This window comes from Bubalus kerabau, chromosome 5, assembly GCF_029407905.1.
Source record: "Bubalus kerabau isolate K-KA32 ecotype Philippines breed swamp buffalo chromosome 5, PCC_UOA_SB_1v2, whole genome shotgun sequence".
In the NCBI taxonomy this organism is placed as follows: Eukaryota; Metazoa; Chordata; class Mammalia; order Artiodactyla; family Bovidae; genus Bubalus; species Bubalus kerabau.
In genome coordinates this window covers 34,699,513-34,725,175 of record NC_073628.1, presented here as the reverse complement: position 1 = coordinate 34,725,175, position 25,663 = coordinate 34,699,513, and the positions used below count along the sequence as shown (strand labels likewise).

At 42.2% G+C, this 25,663-nt stretch overlaps 1 protein-coding gene across 5 annotated transcripts in view; it reads left to right on the top strand.

The window, feature by feature from the left end:
- The window catches only part of GAB2 (GRB2 associated binding protein 2), a 181,463-nt gene that overhangs the window by 67,894 nt on the left and 87,906 nt on the right, over positions 1–25,663 (top strand). Inside the window, exon 2 of one of the 5 annotated variants that reach the window (XM_055581422.1) lies at positions 13,400–13,468. The exons of the other annotated variants lie outside the window; for them this stretch is intronic. Within the exon in view, the coding sequence (XP_055437397.1) occupies positions 13,400–13,468 (69 nt within the window). The remainder of the gene's footprint in view (positions 1–13,399; positions 13,469–25,663) is intronic. 5 annotated transcript variants of the gene reach the window in all.

Here is a 25,663-nt window from a genome sequence, read left to right as displayed (position 1 = left end):
AGCTTGTATTTACCATGTTACTTTACATTGTACCCCAGTCCTCTGACCTTGAGTCTGTGGCTTAACATCTCTCATGCACTTCTAACAGAAACATCCAGTTCATTTATTCACTCAACAAGCACTTATTGAATGCCTATTATGTATCATTTTTTCAGTAAACTTCTAATAAGCAACTTCTATGCATTAGCCCTTATTTTAGAGCCTGTGAATAGAGAAATAGGAAAAGGCATAATGTTGGTAAATGGAAAAAGACTATGAGATATTTGGGGAGAATCCATATAGAGTTCAAAATACAGATATGTAGGATATCTTGAATATCCTTGAATAACCATGTGTTCCCCTTGAATAACCATTGCCTTTTGTATACGCTGACCTGCGTCACTAGCACACAGTGGGATCAAGGCTCAGATAGTTTTGAGGTTCAATCTGAATATGTTGCCAAATGGAGATGATGAAAGAAGCAACCATCATGGCCCTGAACAATAGTATCAGCTCCATGACTACTCAAAGACATGACCTTACTCTCTGATTTCTCTTGTCAAAGGGTTGACAGTTTCACTGTGGTTATACCTGAAAGCACTGGTAGGTCTGTCTTACGGGGTTCTTTTCTTTAAAGGGTGACTCCCAAAGAGCAGGTACTCAGAGGCTGCCGTAACCTTGCCCGCCACATTATTTCGGTTCACGTCCCCTAAATGAGCCAAGTCTTTCCCACCTCTGCATGCCATTCCTCAGTAATGTGGTGGGAAAGATGCTTGGGAGCCAGATCTGGGTTTGAGACCTAGAGTCACTTCTTCGCTTCGTAACCTGGGGTAGATTTCTTCAAGTGTTTAAAGGCTGTGAGAGAACCCGGCTTTTCCAGCATTGTCATTATAAGCTATAGATAAGAATTTATATGAAAGCATGGTGTCTGTTACATGATATGTACTCTTTCCGTTCTCTTTCCTGGGGAACTTTCTTATACTCCTTCCCTCATCTATATTTAGTAAAATTCTGTCCATCCTTAATTTAGGTCTTATATTACATCTCCAGTAAAGTTTTTCCAATATTCTCAGTTGCAGGAGATTTGGGCTCTTCCTATTTTCTGTACTTGTGGGATTTTAGTCTTTTGAAGAAACAGATCTAAGTACTAGGGGGAATAGCACCTGAGTAAAATAACACTGTATTTGGAAGAAGAAAATAAGAATCAGTGAGAGACGCTATGCAAATGGTGTAAGTAAGGGTGTCTTGCCACCCAATGCAAGGTGATTGATTCTCAGCCCATCTCCTCCCAGCAGGCCGAAGATGGACGTTGTCTCCAGTTTCTAGTATTAGCCACAGAAAAAGGGGCCACTCGCTCTTGTTTATGTAGTGAGAGCCAGCTACCAGTCTTCCAGATAGCCCTGAACTTTTAGGATTTGATGCTTTATTTTGGTTAGAATTGAGCAGTCAGTCTAGATTTTTCTGGGAAGACCTTGCTTGGTCAGCAGACTAGAAAGCATCCAGGATGACATTAATCTGACAAGCTTTGAGGGAAACAATCAATGATGCCCAACGCCACTGCTGCTGCTCTGATTGACTGTTTCACACCTGGGACAGTCAGGCAGCTGCATTTAAGAAACAATTTTTTCTTTTAAAAAAAAAAGCCCCCATAGTTTAAAAAAAAAACAAACATTCATTTGTCATAAAGCCAGAAAGATTCATTCATTGGAACTGATTGTTCATATTTGTAGAATTTAGAATGTTGTAGATGGAAGGGGCCTTAGAGTTGAATAGGGTCTTCAAAAGGAAACAAAAGGCTCTTGCTTTTTGCATGAACAGAGTTCATTCACCAGACAGTGTTTCTTGATCTATGAGGAGTGATTTCAGGCAATTAGCTAATTGGCTGAGGGAGATGACCCATCAGCTTTGCAGAGAAGGGATCCACATAAAGAACGTGTCTTAAGCTTTCCATGACAGCCAAAGCAGCCCCATTAATCCTCCTGTTAATGACCAGTCATAACCACAGAGGAAGAGTACATTTCACTCTGAAGTGAAGCCATGAAAACCCTAACAAGCTGCCAACAGCTGATCACTATCCCCATCAGCTCAGTGTTGTTTTAGGCTTTTTGAGATATTTCTGAATGATCTTCCAGTTTGGTCTATTGCAAGCGGATAAGAGATGCTCCAGAAACAGTCTTCTGTTTATTTTTAAGTGTTATCAGATGCTTGTGAAAATGAAACTTGTCTGTTGTATAGAAAACAAGGACAAAATTCATTTGTGGCCATCTCCAAAGTCTAGATGGGTGCAGAAAAACAGAAAGGGGATACGAAAATTTTCTGCAGGTAAATGTTTTTCTGGATTTCAAACATAAAAGAAAATCAGAGTGGAAGAAGAAGGCCATAGACTTGTCAAGAAGGGAATCAGGAGAAGATAACTGGTATAAATCAATAAGTTGAGTCCCTTTACTCCTAAACTGAGAGCCAAGGAAGTTAGTGTCATTGTTCTTTCAAATGTATCACTAAGATGTACCCAGAACGTAAAGTTTCCTCTGACTGAAACAAACACAGGATTGGTCGTTGGGAGACCCAGGTTTTCCTAACACCGCTTACACCTTTGTTGGTTCAGTAGTTACAAGTCAGGGCTTTGGGTCTGGCAGACATGGGTTTGAAGTTTGTTTCTGTCACCTGTCTACTCTATAACCTTTGCTAAGCATATGGTAAGTATGTCAGGAATATTTTCAGTTTATTAAGCTGACTGATAGGGGTTTACATAGCGTTGTCGTTCAGTCGCCAAGTCGTGTCCGACTCTTCACGACCCCACGGACTGCAGCACGCCAGGCTTCCCTGTCCCTCACCATCTCCCAGAGTTTGCTCGTGTTCATTAATAATGTTAAATAGCATTACCACCTTACAGGTCTAGAATAAGAAGTTTCTGCCTTTGGTTTAGAGACTCAGTGTTGTGATCAAGGATGTTTATTCTGTATATCTTCCCATTCACCCATTCATCATGTGTTAGCCTTCAACCTTATGGTTGCATGAAAATCAAAGGCTTTCTCAGGAGCCCTCAGCAGATATCTGCTTATGTCTTTCTGTCCAGAACTGTGAAACATGGATACCCACAGTTAGAAGGAAGGCTAGAAAAGCAAGCCTTCTGCTTTTCTGGACTATAATAGAGGAAGACAGAGGTTGTAAATAGGTATTATGTTTTCCAGTCAGTAATGTAATGCCTGGCACAGCATTCAATTAACATTAAATGCTGTTTGTTTTTTACATTTTATTGACGTATAGGTGATTTACGTATAGGTTAATTTCTGCTGTACAGCAAAGTGATTCGATTATACATATAAATATACTTTTTCATGTTGTTTTCCATTATGATTTATCGTAGGATATTGAATATAGTTCTTGGTGCTTTACCATAAGACCTTCTTTATCCATCCTTTGTATAATAGTTTGCATCTGTTAAAGGCTATTATTATGCTGATGGTGACAATAATCTTCCTCTTCTAAAGATTCGAGTGACACGATATTTTACATTTTGCAAAGTACTTTTACTTACTCATGTAATGACCTTGGTGGCTTCTGTTATTGCATATTTAGAGATTCCTTGATGATTGATCCAAAGAATAAAGGTCAACCAGGAAGGACAGCATAGTTCAAGCCTTGACATTGACCTGGCCCAGCTCCAGGTTTGTTGCTTATAAAGCCTTCCTAGACCACCCAGAAGCGCAGCAGTTGCTCACTGCTCTAAACTCCTGATATCACTTCTGACTTATAGTGTTTATCTGCTACTTACATTTTTTTAAATACACATGGATTCTTAGCTAGATTTTGAGCTCCTTAATTTCAGAGTTTGCATAGAATGTGCCCTCTGGAATGTACGAAGCAGGGATTCCCTGGAGGTTCAGGGGTAACTATCTTCCCTTTCAGCCATCAGATGCAATGCAGGAGATATGGGTTCGATCCCTAGGTCTGGAAGATCCTCTGGAGAAGGAAATGGAATGTAGGGACGAACTCAATTGCTATTCTTTGATTGACAGAACATTTCCTATTTCTCACCATTAGCTGGATTTGATATAATATAGGAGTGGAATATGATTTAATTATGCTTTTCTGTGGGTAAGAATGTTATCTTCTTTTGCTCAGACCTCCACCATTTTCTCCAGCTTCCACCTTCTTGCTGTTTTCCTCCTAAGAGAGCAGTATGAATTGTCAGGGGGTGAAGTGTATCATCTCTCCCCAATGTACTATGTTATGACTCCCTAGCCTCTTCTGAACTAAGTCTTGACTCTGACTTCACTAAGAAGAATTTCGCCCTTTTCTTTCTGTTAGGCCCTGCCCCTCACTGCCACATGTGAGACTGCAACCAAAGAAAACCATTGCAGGGCTGCTTCTCTGGTGCCTTTTGTATATTCCACCACTGTCCTTACAACTTTTTGGAGAGTTGGCTTAAGAGGCAAATAGTATTGGATAAGGAAATCAAACCCATTGACTGAAATCTGCAGTGAGGTATGAATCATTATCTGATCTCTTGCTGAGACCACATGCTAAGAATGTGTAGGGATCTTGGAATTTGAAGATATTAAGTGAATGCTTCACAGGAGTGTCTAGTAGCAAAGCTCATTGGAGAGCCCCGTTTCCAGGTCCAATATTCTCTCAGCATCGCCCTTGGCTAGCGCCATAGTCTTCAGAAGTAATGCCAGGGGAGTTACAGCCAGACTCTGAGTAGGTGAATCCAGTGGCTCTCTTCTCTTCATCATGACTCCGATTTTAGAAGCAGAGAGTAGTTGCTAACATATTCTAGTTTAATTTATATCACTTCTTACGTCACTGATCGAATTTGTTCTTTATTTCCAATAGTACAAAAACCAAGAATTTCTTAACATCATGTTTTCACACCCTTTGGCCACTTGATTTTCCCATATTTTTAATTCCTGTCCAATTTTCACTCTTTGATGATGCTTATTATTTAGATATGGGCTTCCTAGGTGGCAAAGCAGAAAAGAATCTGCCTGCCAACCCAGGAGATACAAGAGATGAGGGTTTGATCCCTGGGTCAGGAAGATCCCCTGGAGAAGGAAATGGCAACCACTCCAGTATTCTTGCCTGGAGAATTCCATGGGCAGAGGAGCCTGTGAGCTACAGGCTGGGGGTCTCAAAGAGTCGTACACGACTGAGCACATACAAACACGCACGCACAATGAAATGGCAGGTGCAGTACGTACATTTCCAAGTTATAAAATAAACTTAATTTGCAGACACACGGAGACAAAACACAAAATCCTCATTATCTATCTATATAATAAAGCAGTTCACCAAGGCTTAGGAGATTCAGGGTGCCAGTTAAATAATTCCCCTTTCCTTCTGATACAGATGATAGGAAGAAGGTATCAAATGGAGGCAAAGGTGCCAATTCTACTCATAGCCGCCCATTAGCTCCTTAAGTGTGGTTTGGAAAGGTAAGTCTAGGAGAACTCTCTGCAATGAGTGGAATCTAAACCACCAAGGAGTATAGAGAGTAAGAACAGAGGAAGCTGAGGATGAAATCCTGGGGGATTGTGGATCTTAAATGGATCCCATAAAACTGAAAAGGAGCACAGAGATGCAGGAAGTGGTGGTGTCAGATAATCCAAAGGATTTGGGAGCCGCATTAGGAGAGAAGGAGCGCTCAGAGGCGTCGAATGCAGCAACAACAAAGGCATCCAGGGGATTTTACAACAAAAGAAGTCTTAGATCATCGTCCCTGGTTTAAAAAAAGAAAGAAAAAAGGCAAAAACAATGTTCTGTTCTCCCTGCCCAGCCTCCCTAGACACTGATCACGTAGGACCACCTACGTTTTGGTTTCCAGTGTACCTTCACATCTGGCTCCCATTGGGTGCAAAAATATGGCACAGAAAGATTTTTGGTCTCAGAGTATTTATTATAAACCTGAAAGTATACGTGTTTGCGTGTTTGAAAGATGACTTGTGATGAGATTTTCCTCTTGTAGTCGGGGCCCAAGGTTCTGGGTGTGAGGACTTATAAACTGCTTGGTTAGGAGTGTATTCATGGGGCAGCAGGGTGATACACCCTTCAGAAGTTATGCCCTCCTCCGTCTGATGTTTGTAGAATGCGTTTTTCCTTTTAAACTGAGATTCTTGATCTGTTGTTGTTCAGTGCTGCAGGGGGTACTCTGATGCTGGGGCTCAATAAAGAGTTGGCAAAATTAGGCTTCTAGAAGTAAAACAAGAGAAGGGGAAAGAGAAGACTCTGAAAACAAACTCCGTCTCTTCAAATTTCTGCTCAGGCCCTAGGGCACGGAGGGAACTCCATGGGCCTGCCTCTGCCTTTAAACATCTACAGAAACGTTCTTTCTTAAAAATCAAACAAACAACACCCTGTAATAGATAATTTTTAGTCTCCTCAAGTTGCATTTTAGTTTTCTCACTGTTCAAGCCAAGCTTTGATCTGTCATTACAAATGCCTTCAAGTACAAATAGATTTCCTGCATTCCAGAGCCACCTTCCGGCAGGTTTTCCAACCCTTTAAATCTTCCTAAGTCTTACATTGTGAGGTTTATTCCTTGATTATTGAAATTCACATAGACATCGGATATCATTTACACTACCTAGCCCCTTCGCTCGTCATTTGAGTTAGGCTCTGTGTCTAAGACTCTAGGGTCCTTGCCTTCTGTGTAGTAATGACTTATATGAACAGAGAGCCTAGAATACAATGAGGATTTGATGAATGTTAGATTGAAATTTAAATCACACTGGGGGCCTGATGAGCTTTTTCTAAGGAATAAAGCCAGTGGCAAGTTGGTCTTCCTAGGCTGGTGTTCAGGGAGAGTTTCAAGCCAGTAGCTTCCTTAGACACTTCTTGAAGAACTGTGGGGCCCTGGGGCCTCACCGCTAGCTTCCAATAGCCTGTGTATTTTTAGTCCTTGCTTTTCATGTTAGTTTCCCGTTAACTGCTTGCAGGAAATCTTTTCTTGGACATAATCTGCCCATTTCCTGAAGTCTTCCTCTCCACATTGTGTCAGTTGGGGATGAATCAAGTCAGCAGTTTTGGAGAGAGTGTGCTCTCTCTCCTGCCACAGCCTCCCCCCATTGTGGGTACCAGAAAGCTGCCTTTCTTGTCTGTTTCTAGGGGTGCGGGGAGGAGGGGCAGACCCTTGGTGTGTGTCAGCCTCTGAGACTGCCCGACACAAATGTCCCTTTGTACGCAGAGGGGGCATGTGTGTTTTCCCCCTTCCCAATGGATACGTTCATTTATTAGGCCCGGATAGTGTCCTGCGAGCTGTAAACAGTGATATAGGAGAGAAAGAGCTGTCTTAGTGAAGACACAGTAGTGGCAGCAACTGCTTTTTCTTCTCTGCCCCTCACTGCTTTTGTCCATTGTGGGTTTGGTCTGATTTAAGCCAGCCTAGGACCTCTCAGTCCCTTTCCAGGGCCCAAACCAGTTGGACACTGTTTCTCTTACCTTGAAGACTTCAAACTTGGAGAAAGAAGTTTTCCGTGACAAGGATAACAGTTCCTCATATTTGTACAGTGTTAGTTTTTAAACATGTTATGTCTTCTGAGGAAGTGAAATTCTGGCTTTGTGATCCCTTAAGAATGTAGGATTTGGATCAAAAGATAGGAGTTTGAGTGCTGGCTCTGCTCTTTTAATAACTGTGAGACCTCAGGCAAGTTAGGGAGCTAATACAGACTCCACTTGGCAGGGCGTTCCAGAGTTTAAGTGAGAAAACGAGTTCCTGCCACATAGGAAACACTCAAATATTAACCCCAAGAAGTGGGAGTGGATGGTGGGAAAGGAGTGTTAAAGGAGATAATGGAAATGACTGTGCTATGCATAAAATCCTAATAACCATTTTAGTTAGTGTTTGAGTTGAGGTCTCAGGATAAGCATTTTCTCTCTCCTTTAAAGCCACCCAGTTCATCTGACCTCATTCTGACCATTCCTTCCTTCTTTCAAACATCCATCACTGTGACCTCTTCTTTCACATGATTGCATGGATCTTCTACCTAAAGCAAACCACTGTTTCTTGAGGGCCAGTCGCTAGCCAAGTGTTCAGCGCAGAGTAGGGTTCAACACTTACTTGAATGGGTACTCGGAAAAACCCCGAAGTGCAATCTCTTTCCCATCCACTGGGGCCTGCCCTTAAACTCAAACTTATTTCTTGATTTTTATACCCAGGGATCAGTGCAAGAAATGGAAACCACTCCAGATACTTTGAACAGGAAGGAATTTAACTTTAGGTATTAGATGCTAACCAAATGTTAGCAAGAACTAAAGCTGTGTTTTCTGGTCTAGGACTCCAGAAGTGATAGTCACTCTTTGCCCACCCCTAGAATACCATTGAGGTGATCAGTCCAACCCTCTTCCCCTGCTCCATTGCTGTGATCTGGCAGTTAGGAGGTCACACTTGAGAAGCTCCTGCTGCAACTGCCCCATGGCACTCAGGAAACTGAAAAACGCCTCAGCTTCATAAACACTTGTGGTATCAATATATGTGTACTTACTTGCCAGAGGACACAAGAAGTAGCCAAGAGGAGGCAAGTGGCAGTCACCCCACTTCCAGCTTACCTGTCTTGTGTGAATACGCATAATTGGTAGATTAACTGCAAGCAGTCTGTAAAGTGATTTTTTAGTTTTCCACTATTTTCAACTAGAAGGAGAGTGGGATGGCAGTGGAGTGAGCCAACCTATATGCCACACTGGTTTCATCTAGAAAGTATTTTGGGTAGCAATATGTCAGGATAGAAACTAGAAGAGGAAATACAGGTCCCTCTCCATCTAGTTGATTCCTTCCAAGTACAGAACTGCTTCCATAGAATATGTTTTGGATGCATATCTCTGTGGGAAATCTATATTTCCACCTGGCTTTCAAAGGGGACTGATTGACCTGGTTGGCTCTCCTTGTCACTCATGGGATATACCGAAAAATGCTGGGTGAATGCCTTGTATATATGTCAGATATTGTCCCAGGCAAAGGGAACACAAAGTCAAAAAAGAGAGGCAGGATGCTGCTTTAAAGGAGCTCTCGAAAGTCCAGTAGGGTGACACAGAATGAAAATAGGAAATGACAACAAATGCTAAAATGAAGATGTTCTCAAGGATCACAGATGAAAGATACATAAATCAGATTGGGGGATAAAATGAGGATAAATATAGAAACACTGTGTGTATTCATGTAAAGAGTTAAGTGTAAAGGATTTTTATTAATTTTAGGAGCCTGTAAGTGTGGTCTGATAAGCTTAGATATAATCTCTTTCTCTCAATCACCCAACCCAGACACAAGACCCCAAAATGTTCTTTATTTTTCCTAAAACCTTTTAATGAAAAATGTCAAACATACAGCAAAGTTCAAAGAATTTTACAGTTTATGCCCATATATCCACCATCCAGATTCCACCATTAATACTTTATGACACTTGCTGTATCACATATCTGTCCACCTGTCAATCCCTTCGTCGATCCATTATTCATCTTATTTTTTAAAGCATTTAAAATAAATTGCAGGCATCGTATTTTTCCCTAAATATTTCAGCATGCATATCATTAACTAATTAACCAAAGTCCAGGGTTTGTTCAGTATTTTTCTTTAAGGTCAAGTTTACTTTGGCCAACTGATGCAAAGAATTGATTCATTGGAAAAGACCCTGATGCTGGGAAAGATTGAAGGCAGGAGGAGAAAGGAATGACAGAGGATGAGATGGTTGGATGGCGTCACCGACTCTATGGACATAGTTTGAGTAAGCTCTGGAAGTTGGTGATGGACAGGGAGGCCTGGCGTGCTACAGTCCATGGGGTTGCAAAGAGTTGGACACGACTGAGCAACTGAACTTAACTGAAAGTTTACAGAGTGAAACGCCCAAGTCTTAAGTGGTTGTTCTCTGAGAATTGGTAGACATATACCTATGTAGTAACTCAAGCACCAATAAATCTATAAAACATTACCATCATGCCAGAGAGCTTTCTCATGCCCTTTCTGGATAGTTCCTACCCTACTCTCCAGGAACAACCATCATTCTGATATATCCCCCCCCCCCCCCCCCGTAAATTATTGTTGCCTGTTTTGGAATTTCATATAAATAGAGTCTTACAGCATGTGCTTTTTTGTGTATGTCTTCTGTCAGTCAGCATAATACTTTTGAAATCCATCCATGTTGTTGTTTATTTTAATAGCCCATTCCATTTTATTGCTTAGCAGTATTCCATTGCATGCACACACCATAGTTTATCTGTTTTCCTATGGATGAATACCTGGATTGTTTTCAGCTTGGGGCTATTATGGGGGGGTGGGGTAGGGGGGGAACAACTCTGAACTTTTACTTTAAAAAAATTGAGTTTTATCTCCTCAAACAGTTTTACATTTGTAGAAAAATCGAGACTATAGTACAGAGGATTCCCACATACCTATACCCAATTTCCCCTGTTATTAACATCTTACACTTAATGTCCTTTTTAAGACTCCCTCTGACTCAGTGTTTTTGGCTGATTGCTTAATGGATTGATGTTTGGAAAGACTGAAGATGCAATGCTACCAGTAAATACTCTGCAACAGGAAATTGATTTTGTCATCCCATTGAAATCATTGACCCAGGATTTATTTTGTCCAGTCTGTTGGAATCATGAATGTCTAGAGGTTAATATATATATCCTTTCATTCCTGAGGGTCTTGCTCCAGGAAGAGCTCAGGGTCAGGGCCTTGGGTCTGCAGGTGGAAGAACAGGGTCTGCACTAGCAAATGATTGCTCCACCACCATTTTCTATCTATTCCACTTCTAGGCTTTCCTGTCACATCCAGCAAATCTTCAACAAGGCTATAAGACTTTTTCCCAAAGCACAATTTATGATTGTAACAACAATTAATGTTTATGTTGCCCTTGCCAGCTTATAAAGCTCATTAACATCCATTTCTTCCTCATTTCAATCTAGTAAGGTATATATTATACTCACCTTATAAAGGAAATACTAAATGTCAAAGGAATTAAATTGCTTCTCCAGAGTCTCACTGCTGTTGATTAAGAGTTTAGGATATAATCCCAGGTCTGTCTTCCTCTTAAAGCCTAAATTTTTCTCCCGATATCATATTTTTTCTACTTAAAATTTGGGGCCCCACCATTTTATTTCTTAAATGATCTAAGACCCCTTGTGATTGGGACTCAACCTACTATTTCATTCTCGTCTTTTCCTGAGACTCTCTCGGCTCTAGAAACACTCAGTAGTAAAGTGTTTCCTGAACACTTCACGAGTATTGGTACCTCCATACATTTTGATCATCATGGCTTCCCCTTTATGTTCAGAGTTTTTTTTTTTTTTTTTCTTTCTTCCATCTTTGATCTCTTGTTCCTAGAATTTGCTTTTGGGAATTGTTTTTTTTCCAATCCTTTAAGACTTGTCTCTGATATTATTAGTTCCACAAGAAACATCCCTGGATCACTTACTTTCCCCTGCCCCCACCCCTCTCTGCTGATTCCCAGCATGAGGTACATGGGTCTGTATTCTGATCATATATTAGACTTCGAATGCCCAGCAATCCCATTCCATATTCAGATACAAAGTTGACTGAATCATGATCCTTTAGAGTTTCAGTCTGTGGTGGGAATTAGATGTGTACAGAAGTGATGATAATATAGGGATTAAAAATTGACCCAGATATAGACGTGTCCAGTTCCCACTGTGGACCCAGCACAGATGCTCAGTACATACTTGTAGAATTGTATTGAATAATAAGAGGTGTAGTTTCCCAAGTGGCACTAGTGATGAAAAACTCACCTGCCAACGCAGCAGACGTAGGAGATGCGGGTTCAGTCCCTGGGTCAGGAAGATCCCCTGGAGGAGGGCATGGCAACCCACTCCAGTATTCTTGCCTGGAGAATCCCCATGGACAAAGGAGCCTGGAAGGCCACAGTCCATGGGGTCGCAGAGTCGGACACGACTAAAGCGAGACTTGCATTTGCGCTTAGTAGGAATGAATGATCTTGAGCATAGCCTGTGGTTAAATAGACAGGGTCCTCTGCCCAAATACATTTCTATTCAGTTTCTCCTTAGCCTTCATCTCACTGGGTCAGAACTGTGTCTCCTCTGGACATGTTTCAGGGTAGCAAACTGAGTGCTCAAGTGATTCGAGTATTGTCTAGTCTGTGTTTTCATCTATTCAGCAAGAATCACTGAGGTCCCTGTTCATGTTGGTGTCTCTGTCTGTATCTGAGAATACAAAGATGACCAAACTGTTACTCTTGAGAAGCTCAAGCACTTCAGGAAACTCAGAGCAGAATGTAGACACCTCACAGGCAAATAATGAAATAATTAATCTGAATCTTTTTTGGAATAAGACAAAGCTAATTTAAAGTAACAATTTCTTTTCCTATAGGAAAGCCCTTCAGAACACTTTCATGACCATAATTTAGTTTTTAGTTTAACCCACAGAAAAAATACTGTACAAATTTGATTCAATTAGAGTTTACTACTCTAATTTTATTGACCTGTGACCATGACGTATCATTTCATTTTTACAAGGAAAACTAAAGTAATGCAAAAGCAAAATCCCCCGAAATGTTTATCAACATGAGCTTAAGTAGTTTTTTCATTTGAATGGTGTTTGTGTTTGCTGGCCCTCCTCTGGCATCAAGTTGTGATGGTTTTAAATAAGACATTTATCTGACAAGGTTGGAAGCATCTTCTTTGGGTACTAATATGGAATGAGCCCCAAGATATAATTTAAGTGGAAAAAAATAAGCCTCAGTTACATTATCTGTCATGATACTGAATCATAGTATACAGCCATTTGTATGAAAAAGGAAATACTATACATATTCACTGTTGCATACATAAAATGTCTCTGAATTGAAACACTAGAAACTCATAACAGTGATTATCTCTACAAAGCAGAAAGCAGGATGGCTGGGGTTAGGGTGGAAGAAGACGTTTTTCTGTTTGCCATTTTATACCTCTTGATTCTTGAGCATTGTTACTTCAAAAAATGCAGTGTTTAAATGAGTGGAAATGCTTTAGGAATAATTTACTAGTGGAATTCATAGGAATAAACAATTGTGGATTTTTTTTTTTGTTCATGGCATTATTCAGCTCATGTTTTCTGGTAAAATCACCCTCTAAGTATAATCTCTATATCTCCCGACTACTGACAGTGTGGTGGTTGTCAGGGTGTTGCTAAGTCATGTAAGATTCTTAGAAATCGCATACTTTAGGTTGGCAGTAGTTTCTGTGGTCAGGAAGAAGGTGCGTATAAGGAGAGATAGAGTTCCTGGAAACCTAGCATCATAGGCTTTCAGGGCCAAGAGGTCCAGGAGTTCGTCCAGTTCACCCGTCGCTGTATACCTGTATGCTCTCTGTGGCATTCCTGCTTGGTGGCCACCATTACTAAATGTTGCTCAGTATTATTAATGCTAGCTAAGTAAGAGTGCCTCAACTTCGCCCTCTCTGTGCTGCCCAGGGAGATCACTGGACAAGAAATCGGGTTATCGGACGTCTAGCCTCAACCCTGTTCACTAAGTGGCTTCAGGTAAACGACCTTCCGTCTCTGGGTCTCTTTTTTCTCCATCTCTAGATTCAAAGCATTAGATTGTGCCAGAGGTGGAAGGTACAAGGAACGGCTGCTGCCACTTCCCCCTCTCTGCCCATGAGAAACATCTCTGTGGTTTTAGCAGTTTCTTTACGGTAGATAAACACAAAAGAAGTCTCAGAACGCTTCTCAGCACAGTCCAACTGGAACCCATAGGTAGGACTTGGATGGGACTTGGCAAGTGAGATAAAAATCATTCCCTTCCGTCTCTAAGGTTCTCAAGCAGCAGTGTGCTGATAAACGTTTAACAGCAGGTTCTGAGAAAGAAAAAAAAAAAGATACCCTGATTTATAGAATTGGCCAGTTTCCGTGATGTAAATACTCCCACCGACTGATTTCAGATTACTAAGGTGAAGTCAGCTGAGTTGCAGAATTACTGAAAATTTAACAATCAGCTTTTGTGAGCTGATAGAAGCTGACTCCAGCACATCGCTGTAAAATGGATGACTTTGAATTAACTGGCCACAACCATAAGTGAAAATGACCAACCACCCTACAGAATTTTATCCAGAGGCTTTACAGTCTTGTGGGTTTGGGAATACTTGAGTGTCATGAGATCTTTATTTAATTCTTCTCCTTCCCTGAGCCTCAGTTACTCTATCCATAAAATGGGACAAAGGATTCCTACCTCATAGGATTGCAGTCAATAATGAGAGACTGCATGTAAATCACTTAGCACAGAGCCTGTCTCCTTCTGTGACCTCTCAGATATTCCCCTCTCCTTAACAGTGTGGAGGCTGCTATGCTTGATTGTGTTTTCATCTTTCTCAGATTCCCAAAAAACTTGTCATTGCTTTCCCTCCAGCCCTTCTCTTTTTCTAATCATTACACTCCCTTAACATTCCCTTTTCCTTTCTCTCCTCTGCTCTGATATACTCAGTATTCTGTCTGAATGGAATGTCAGTATTTAATCTTGCTGCTACCTAGTCTTAATGTTTTATCTGTATCTTCTATCCAAACCTCTCTTGGTAATCTATGCTGTTGGAGATTATAAGCACACTTGTGGACAGACGCCAGCTCTGTGTCCTCCATCACAACACCATGAATAAATAAGTGTTAATGAATCACCACTCAGGATCAAGAGTACTGCGAAAAAGAGCTTTTCTTAGGCAAATACCATTGAAGACTGCTGCAGAGCTGTCCAGAGCTTAGTAGCAGACACCTGGTATATGCTCGTGACCAAAGACTTGACAGGAGGTGGAAATAATTTCACAATTTAAGAACATATCTGTTTTTTTCAGCAAGTGGAGCACTTTTGAAAACTTGTCCCAAAACAAAAGTTTGGTTAAAACAGATATATAGTCTTCTCCCTCCTCTTGTGTAATGTTTATAAAACAAGTGGTGTTAGAGGAAATGCAGTGTAATCTGTGCTGTATTTCCTTATTACAACATCAATTTCCAAACACTGAACACACACACTATGTTCCAGACACTGCTGTGGGCTGGAAGTAAAGAGATATGAGACGCGGTTCCTGCCTGCGAGGAACTTATGTACAATCTATAGGCAAGATAAGCCAGCCAAGACTTACCTCTTGAGTGGAACAGCATAAATAGGTAAATGTAAGCAGTAACAGAGGTCAGTTGTATTTCCATTAGTCTACGATCGTGGGAAGGCATTCTGGAAGGAGTGATCTGGGGAAACTCTTCCCCTCTGCCGTGTCTCATGGCAGTTGGTACTGTGCTGAGCTCAATAAACCCTTGTTAGAAGGATGATCATATCCACTCCCATTGCCTCAGTTACCAGGCCTATAGGCTGATGACTTCCAAATCTGTATTTCCAGCCCACCTATGAACTTTGAGGACGGAATCCTTGGCTTACATAGTTCAATGCCACAAAAATGGCTTGAAGACCTTCCAGGTGTAAATGTCTAAAATTATACTCAGTATCATCTACCCAGTACCAAATTTCCTAGTGCTCCGGGAAAGCTGCATTCAGTTGGCTCAAGCCAGAAGTCTAGAAGTCATTCTTCTGTATCACCCCTCACATTCTAGCAATGAATCAAGTGAGTGAAGTCATTCAGTCGTGTCCGACTCTTTGCGACCCCATGGACTGTAGCCTACCACGCTCCTCCATCCATGGGATTTTCCAGGCAAGAGTACTGGAGTGGGTTGCCATTTCCTTCTCCAGAGGACCTTCCCAACCCAAGGATCGAGCCCGGGTCTTCTGCATTGTAGGCAGACACTGTATCGTCTGAGCCACAAGGGAAGTCCTAGCAATGAATAGGAAGTTGATTCTAGCTATTAAATATGTCCTTTGCGTGGCCTCCTCTTTCTCTCCATTACCCCACAGTAGCCCAAGCCACCCTCACCTCTCACTGGGACTGTAATAGCCTCCCGGTTGATGGTGCTTGACCGTAGTTACTCCTCTCCAGCTTTTCACACACCAACCAGAGTAATCTTTCCAGAACAGAAATCCAGCCATAAGCTCTCCTTTTCTGGAAACTACAATACTTCTCTGGTCCTGAGGATAAAGTCCAAATTCCCTAACTATTTCCACTGGCTTTTTCTGATCCCTTCAGTAAGGATAAGACACTCTTGCTATTCATCCCACTAGCACACCATGTTTACCTTTATCCTAATATTGATCATGCTTTATTGTAAGTACTTGTTTCTTGTTGACATTTCTGCTAGGCACCAGGCTCTGAGATCAAGGACCATGTTTGTATTGTTTACTCAGTCCCTCAGCCCCTGGCAGAGTGCCTGGAAGAGTACGTGGTAGAATACTGAATGTATAAATTCATTACCTTAAATGAATTTTTAATAATAATTTCCTGCCTTAAAAATGAATAGAAAGCCACTCATGTAACTCATTGCTGAGTTTGGTTAGTCATGTAAATTTTCTTACAGCATGTCTACCTTAAGTTGTCTACTCAGGTAAGAGGTTGCAATTTCTGTCATTATATCTGGTTCTCTTGCAGAGATCAACATTACAAAGCCTAAGGGAAAGTCAGAGAGGTAGACATGGGAAGAAAAAAAAATCTCAAAAAAAGAAACTGCCACTTTTTTTGGCCTCTGATGCTGTGTGTCTTCACGCATGTACAGTTTTCTTTCCTTTGAATTATTCCCTTAGTCACTTGCCAGAAAGGAGAATTATCGGGCAAGAGGGAATGAGCATTTTTAAGGCTCTTGAAATACTGCCAAATTGTTTTCCAAATACATCATATCAGCAAATAGCTTTGAGCAATGGACAGGGGTGTCTGTTTAATCACACACTTACCACCACTGGGGAACGTCATGAAAATCTTTTTTGCTAGTGTAATAGAGGGAGGGGAAACAAGTCTTCCCCATTCCCTCTAGCTAACGGTGGGTCTTTTTAAATGTGCTCCTTCAGGCAGCCCTTTCTGAAGGAGTGTCTTGCCCCTCAAAGATGGTTCAGAGGCTGTGAGGCTCACAGCCTCACCCTCACGGGTCCCTGGGGCACAGCCTTTCCGTTGGGCCGTGGTGGGGAGGGGTGGCGATGGAGGGAAAACATAACACAGACCCCACCATTGTTAGGGGATGAGGTCGCAGGGATAATGCTGTGAGAAGGGATGAAAAGAACGATTCTCCATTCTTAATTGTCGTGATTCCCAGGGATGAGGCAACAGCTCCAGCACGGGAAGGGATGGGTCTTTGCTGCAGCCAGATGCTCTTTTTCACTGCTGCCTTCCAATATTTCTCATCCAAAGTGGGTGAAGAGGTAGCCTCACAGCTGAAACAGATTAACTTTTGTGCCAATTTCCTCCGTTTGAGTGATTGCCATGGACCTGGAGACATTCACAAATAGTCAGAAACCGTTTAGACAGTAGGAATGTGGTTGAGGGCCCATAATGTTAAGAGCCAACCTTCTGGAGCGCGCGCACCGTTCCTGTCAGTGGGAGCTGCGTGAGGCAGGGAGAGCTTTCTTCCCTCTTCTTCTGCCGCGGCCTTCCCTCATCCTGTTTTGTCTGTGCTACCGCAGCAGCTTCCTGTTGCCCTGAACCTTCCCTCTTGTCCACTGTTGCCAAAGTGATGTTTCTATGACATGCACATCCGATCTTGTCTCTCTCCAGCTTCAGCTGTCAGTGTTTCCTCACTGCTTAGAGCATAAAATCCGAGCTCCCTTTCCCACTCTTTGGGTGTTTGCCAGTCAGGCCCCAGACTGCTTTTCCAGCCTGGCCCCCATCTCTGCTGTGGACTGTGCCCACGCTAGTGCGTCCGTTCTCTGTAAGGACTCCCGTTGGTCCTTCTGCCTCGTTCTGCCCGACTGACTCTTTCTAATCCCTCGCATCCCTCCTCAAAAATCAAGGCCCCTCAATTATCACCTCTTTGGTGGATTTTCCTGGATTCCCCCTAGCAGTTGATTACACTCTTCTGTAACCTTACACCTACATGGTGATGTCCACTTTGTTTCTCTCAAATCAGAAATTACCGGCTTCCTTTTCTAGGTTTGTTTTCGTGAATCTCTCAGCCCATCACAGTATTTTGCACATAATAAGCGCTCAAAAATGCTTCCTTTCTGCTAGCCTATTCTTAATCTTTTTAGCCTTCAGTGTGTTTGTATTTTTTACAGCTGAAAGGAAATGTAGAATAGTTTAATCCTTTTTTTCTTCTTTTTTTTTAATGGTTAAAATTCCAAAACTCAGTGAGAATTGTGGAATTGTACAGGAGTTGTCTTTTTGCGATTTCAGCTTGCAGGGTTCATCCATGTTGTTGCATGTGTCAGAATTTCCTTTTTAAGGCTGAGTGATATTCCATTGTATCTATATACTGCATTTTGTTTCTCCATTCATCCATAGATGGACAGTGGATTGCTCTTACCTTTTGGTCACTTTGAATAATGCTGCTGTGAACACGGGTATACAAATATCATTTGAGACCTTGTTTTCAATTCTTTTTTGGTATATACCCAGAAGTAGAAGTGCTGGGTCATATGGAAATTCTGTTTTTAATTTTTTCAGGAACCACCAAACTGTTTTCTATAGCAGCTGCACCACCCACATTCCCACCATCGTGTACAAGGGCTCCAGTTCCTTCACATCCTTGCCTCACTTGTTACTGTCTTCTTCTTTTTTTGGATAGCAACCATCCTAGTGAACATGTGTTGGTATCTCACTATGGTTTTGATTTGCGTTTCCCTAATGATTGGTGAGCTTGAACATTTTTTCATGCACATATTGGCCATTTGTATATCTTCTTTGGAACAATGTTGGTTCACATCTGCCCCTTTTTTACTGAGGTGGCTTTTGCTGCTGTTGAGTTGTAACAGTTCTTCACATAGTCTAGATATTAAGTCCTTATCAGATATATGATGTGCAAAAATTCTTTTTCTCAGCCTGGGTTGTCTTTTCACCCTTTTGACCATGTCCTGTGATTCACCGAAGTTTGTAATTTTTCTGTAGTTCAGTTTACCTGTGTTGTTCCTTTGGCTACCTGTGCTTTTGGTGTTATATCCAAGAAATCATTGCCAGATCCAACACAGAGCTTTTCCTGTGTGTTTCCTTCTAAGAGTTTTATAGTTCTAACCCTTACACTTAAGTCTTTAAGCCATCTTTAGTTGATTTTTGTATACCGTATGAAGTTTCATCTTCGTTCTTTTGCATGTGGATATTTACTTGTTGAACAGTTACATGACACCTCATTTTATGTGCATGATACTTTTGGAATGTTATAAAGATCTAACAGATAAGAAAACAGAAGTTGAAATATGCCTGGAGACCCTCTAAAATCAGGGCCGTTTGTAACCTAGGTAGGCCAAAGGCATAAAAGAAGAAGACTTTTATGATATCAGTATAGGCTGAGAAGAAGACAGGAATGGAGTAAGAGGGGAAGAAATCGCATAAGCAGCCAGCCCTAATCAAAACTTAGGGGTGGGCTTCAAGTTCACGCAAGACTTTTGATGCCGGGAAAGACTGAGAGCAGGAGGAGAAGGGGGCTACAGAGGATGGGATGGTTGGATGGCATCACTGACTCGGTGGGCATGAACTTGCACAAACTCCAAAAGATGGTGAAGGGCAGGGAAGCGTGGCATACTGCAGTCCAAGGGTTGCAGAGTCAGACACGACTGAGGGACTGAACAACAACAGTTTCTCCACCTGCCCTTTTTTTCCCTCCTTCCTCATGTGACTGTGCTTCTCTGATTCTCTTAAGGTAGCTCCTGCAGTTTGCTGATTCTTTTGAAATTCTTTTTAGAGGGTCATTTATAGCTTTTCCACCATCTGTCCCAGCCTGTTTTCCTTGTGTCTCTCCTTTCTTGCCATGATGAACCCCGACTTGAGCTGTGTTGGTTCTCACTGCCACCTTTCAGCCTCCCTTTAGTGCACTGCTGGGCTCCTCCAGGGCCTCATACTCATCCCTGTGTCTCCATGGCAGGCGGCACAGTGCTAGCCACAGACGTGGGTGCTCAGTAAATATGTTGAAAAGATGACTAGGCAGACAGACTTTGTTCATGTGTAATCTTGAGTGCATAATCATCGTATTCATATTTGTATTGATATCATCTACTCATTCATAGTGATGATGAATGTACAATCATTCAGTACATGCTTTATGTCTTGAAAGTCAAAGTGAAGCCGCTCAGTCATGTCTGACTCTTTGCAACCCCATGGGCTGTAGCCTACCAGGCTTCTCTGTCCATGGGATTTTTCAGGCAAGAATACTGGAATGCGTTGCCATTTCCTTCTCCAGGATATCTTCCCGACCCACGGATTGAACCCGGGTCTCCCACATTGTAGGCAGATACTTTACCGTCTGAGCCACCAGGGTTTTTAAAAGATCATGTGGCATAGTCTCTGCCTGCCATTGACTGCAGCCCACTTAAGAGAAGGTGAAATACTTTTATATACACGTCACTCTTCTGTGTAATATGCAGTCCTTGCAGCAGTCAATGAGTGCCAGGGAGGACTGGTCTTATCTCCGTTCACTGTTGGGATATTGCTGCTGTTGTTTAGTCCCTAAATCGTGTCTGAATTTTCTGCAACCCCATGGACTGTAGCCTGCAAGCTCTTCTGTCCATGGGATTTCTCAGGTAAGAGTACTGGAGTGGGTTGCCATTTCCTTTGCCAAAGGATCTTCCCAATCCAGGGATCGAACCTGCGTCTCCTGCATTGGCAGACGGATTCTTTACCTCGAGCCACCAGCAAAGCTGAGGGCTTTGGCTGAAGTCACACAGGCAGATGATTGAGGTGGGACTTGAACCTGGTTGACTGACCAGACAAAATGCTTAACCACTTTAAGCAACTCGGTTCGTTCATCCACAAATTGAAGACAGTATCATGTACTTGCTAGGTGGTTGTGAGTATTGAAAATCAGACAGCGTCCATGAGTAAAGAGTTTAGCACGATACTGGCACATCGTATAGGTGCTCAAATGCTGACTAGTATTATTTGTCTCTGTAACTGGCGTTTTGTCCCTGTTGAATTACACTATGTGTTTATTACTTTGGAAAAGAGGTTTGCAAGTCCCATCACAGTGGTTTTGTCTCAGTTTGTTGGAACTATTAATAGCCACTCCTGTTCACGTGTGAGTCCTATGTAAAGTTCCTCATGTGATTCCTGTCTGACTCAGGCGCTCAGTGAATGATTCCTTTACTTCCCTCCTGGCTTTGTGCTTTTATGAGCAAATTACATGGGACTTGATACTTCTAAGTCCGGAGGCTAAGGAATAATCCAGTTTGGAATAGAACACAGACCCCCTTCATAATTTCCAGACTGTGAGTTCTTTTCAGTTACTCTGCACTCTTCCCGGCATTCCTTTCACATGTGTGTGTGTGTGTGTGTGTGTGTGTGTGTAGCAGTAGTAGTAAGTGAATTTAGGTTGGTAAGGTCACCGAGCATAGTAGAAGCTAATCTGTACCAGCATCTTATTTTCAGTTTGTAGAGGCCGCCAGGCCCTTCTGTAATAAACGGTGCTGTTTGAATTAAAATGCGACTAAGGGTCTCTTCAGTGTTTCTTGAATTAAGTTTATTATGTGTGCTAATTTGTACCTAGAGGCTTTTGTTGTTATTTGTTGTAGTGACTGCGGCAGTAATGAGCCTGCTCCCAGCACAGCTTGGCACTGCCCCATAGTCAGTCTATTTGCGTTTGGCAGGACTCCATGGTGTCCCCTGAACAAATGAATCAGCCTGTGTGGGGGATGGGGAACTGAACCATAGGGAGGCTGCTAGCGCTGCTTGTGAGCCCCAGTGATCCTGAGATGGGGGAATCCCAGACAGGTCTTGTTCTGTTCGTACCTGGATTATTCTTAGGCTCTGGAGTAACAAGCCCCTTGTAATTCACTGATAAAAGCACAAAGCCAGCAGGGTAGGAGTAGGGGAGGGATCGGTGCAGGGGAGGAGTGAGGAAGGGAATCATTCCCTGAGCACCTGAGTCAGAGAGGAATCACATCAGGTGCTTTCCATAGGGTTCACGTATAAAGAAAGCAGGAGTGGCTATTAATATTTCCAACAATCCAGGATTCTGATCTGGTCTCAGGACTGCTTTATTGTGGTGGGTAACACTTGGTTTATCCGGCAGCTGCATTGATCCAAACATTTGGAGAACTTAAAAAAAAAAATCTTCAAAGTGGTCCCAAAGCCGACACATTAATGCTTACACACACCTGATTCTCTTTACAACCTCGTGAGATAAACATTACAACTCCATGAGATAAACAGAGCAGGTGATACTTCATGCATCTTTGAGAGGTCATGGCACTTTGCTGGGATTACACAATAAAAGATAGACTAAGAATTGAACCCAGTTTTTCTGACAAATCACCACTGAAAGTTTCTCTAATTATAAGATTCAACATAGAGACATTCCTGGTGGTCCAGTGGTGAACACTCAGTGCTCCCAGTGCAGGGAGCCCTGCCCGTGTTCGATCCCTGGCCAGGGAACTAGAACCTGCATGCCACTATTAAGAGCCCGTGTGCTGCAAGTCAGGATCCTGCAGGCTGAACTAAAGAGCCCACTTGCCACATGGCAGGCAAGAGCCAGCACAGCCAAACAAGACAGAGTTAACACAAAGCAGTATATTATTGCACCGCAGGAGACCCGGGTTTGATCCCTGGGTCAGAAAGATCCCCTGGAGAAGGAAATGGCAGCCCACTCCAGTATTCTTGCCTGGAGAATCCCTATGGACAGAGGAGTCTGGCAGGCTACAGTCCATGGGGTTGCAAAGAGTTGGACACGACTGAGAGACTAAACCCCACAGAATGTCCTATTTTCAGTTCCAGCTTCTGCCACCCTCATTGAGAGTCTTAATACTTCAGATCTAAAAAAGCTGCAGGGATCTCTAGCTGAGATCTGAGTTTAAGAGAAGAAGCCTTGGTTACCAAGAAGGGCCCAGAAGACAGTCAGAAATCCTGGCTTTGACACTTCATAGCTTAGTTTACTTAGCTGCTTTATACACCAGTTTCTTCATCTTTAAAATGGGATCAAAAATAGTAACTACTCATAGGATGGTTACAAGGATGAAATATATATAATAAAGTGCATAGTTCAGTGCCTGACACAGAGTAAATGAATTTAGTTATTATTCTTAAGCTGAACACCCCACAGCTTAGAGAAAGCAGAAAATAGTCTCCCTCTTGCCTTTCCCGTATTTTCTTTTCTTGTTTTTTGCACTCTAATCCTAGGTTTATTAAACACAGCCCTTTTATTCTACACAATAAAGTACAAACACAACATTATCTAAAATGCTACAAAGTTGTAAAACTCAGAACAGAAAATTTGTAGTACTGACTCGACGATAAGAGCCAAAAAGGCTGCCAAGGTAACCTGTAAGACCACCATGGATACCAGCACAACCAGGGGCTCCGTGACAGTGGGGCAGAGCTGGCTGTCAACTCGCTCACCATTTTCAGAGAGAGAAAGGGAGCCATGGGGTATGTGTGCATGCATGCCACACGCATGAGTACATGTGAAAAGACACGTGTAATTTGGGGGCACCCAAAAAACATGTTCTTTTCATTATAGGGAACTGGAATGCAAAAGTAGGAAGTCAAGAAACACCTGGAATAACAGGCAAATTTGGCCTTGGAATACGGAATGAAGCAGGGCAAAGGCTAATAGAGTTTTGCCAAGAAAATGCACTGGTCATAGCAAACACCCTCTTCCAACAACACAAGAGAAGACTCTACACATGGACATCACCAGATGGTCAACACCAAAATCAGATTGATTATATTCTTTGCAACCAAAGATGAAGAAGCTCTATACAGTCAACAAAAACAAGACTGGGAGCTGACTGGGGCTCAGATCATGAATTCCTTATTGCCAAATTCAGACTTAAATTGAAGAAAGTAGGGAAAACCACTAGACCATTCAGGTATGACCTAAATCAAATCACTTATGATTATATAGTGGAAGTGAGAAATAGATTTAAGGGCCTAGATCTGATAGATAGAGTGCCTGATGAACTATGGACTGAGGTTCGTGACATTGTACAGAAGACAGGGATCAAGACCATCCCCATGGAAAAGAAATGCAAAAAAGCAAAATGGCTGTCTGAGGAGGCCTTACAAATAGCTGTGAAAATAAGAGAAGCGAAAAGCAAAGGAGAAAAGGAAAGATATAAGCATCTGAATGCAGAGTTCCAAAGAATAGCAAGAAGAGATAAGAAAGCCTTCTTCAGCGATCAAAGCAAAGAAATAGAGGAAAACAACAGAATGGGAAAGACTAGAGATCTCTTCAAGAAAATTAGAGATACCAAAGGAACATTTCATGCAAAGATGGGCTCGATAAAGGACAGAAATGGTATGGACCTAACAGAAGCAGAAAATATCAAGAAAAGGTGGCAAGAATACACAGAAGAACTGTACAAAAAGATCTTCACGACCCAGATAATCACGATGGTGTGATCACTCACCTAGAGCCAGACATCCTGGAATGTGAAGTCAAGCGGGCCTTAGAAAGCATCACTATGAACAAAGCTAGTGGAGGTGATGGAATTCCAGTTGAGCTCTTTCAAATTCTGAAAGATGATGCTGTGAAAGTGCTGCCCTCAATATGCCCGCAAATTTGGAAAACTCAGCAGTGGCCACAGGACTGGAAAAGGTCAGTTTTCATTCCAATCCCAAAGAAAGGCAATGCCAAAGAATGCTCAAACTACTGCACGATTGCACTCATCTCACATGCTAGTAAAGTAATGCTCAAAATTCTCCAAGCCAGGCTTCAGCAATATGTGAATCATGAACTTCCAGATGTTCAAGCTGGTTTTAGAAAAGGCAGAGGAACCAGAGATCAAATTGTCAACATCTGCTGGATCATGGAAAAAGCAAGAGAGTTCCAGAAAAACATCTATTTCTGCTTTATTGACTATGCCAAAGCCTTTGTGTGGATCACAGTAAACTGTGGGAAATTCTGAAAGAGATAGGAATACCAGACCACCTGACCTGCCTCTTGAGAATTCTGCATGCAGGTCAGGAAGCAACAGTTAGAACTGGACGTGGAACAACAGACTGGTTCCAAATAGGAAAAGGAGTATGTCAAGGCTGTATATTGTCACCCTGCTTATTTAACTTACATGCAGAGTACATCATGAGAAATGCTGGGCTGGAAGAAACACAAGCTGGAATCAAGATTGCCGGGAGAAATATCAGTAACCTCAGATATGCAGATGACACCACCCCGGCAGAAAGTGAAGAGGAACTAAAAAGCCTCTTGATGAAAGTGAAAGAGGAGAGTGAAAAAGTTGGCTTAAAGCTCAACATTCAGAAAACGAAGATCATGGCATCTGGTCCCATCACTTCATGGGAAATAGATGGGGAAACAGTGGAAACAGTGTCAGACTTTATTTTGGGGGGCTCCAAAATCACTGCAGATGGTGACTGCAACCATGAAATTAAAAGACACTTACTCCTTGGAAAGAAAGTTATGTCCAACCTAGGTAGCATATTCAAAAGTAGAGACATTACTTTGCCAACAAATGTCCGTCTAGTCAAGGCTATGGTTTTTCCTGTGGTCATGTACAGATGTGAGAGTTGGACCGTGAAGAAGGCTGAGGGCCAAAGAATTGATGCTTTTGAACTGTGGTGTTGGAGAAGACTCTTGAGAGTCCCTTGGACTGCAAGGAGATCCAACCAGTCCATTCTGAAGGAGATCAGCCCTGGGATTTCTTTGGAAGGAATGATGCTAAAGCTGAAACTCCAGTACTTTGGCCACCTCATTCGAAGAGCTGACTCATTGGAAGAGACT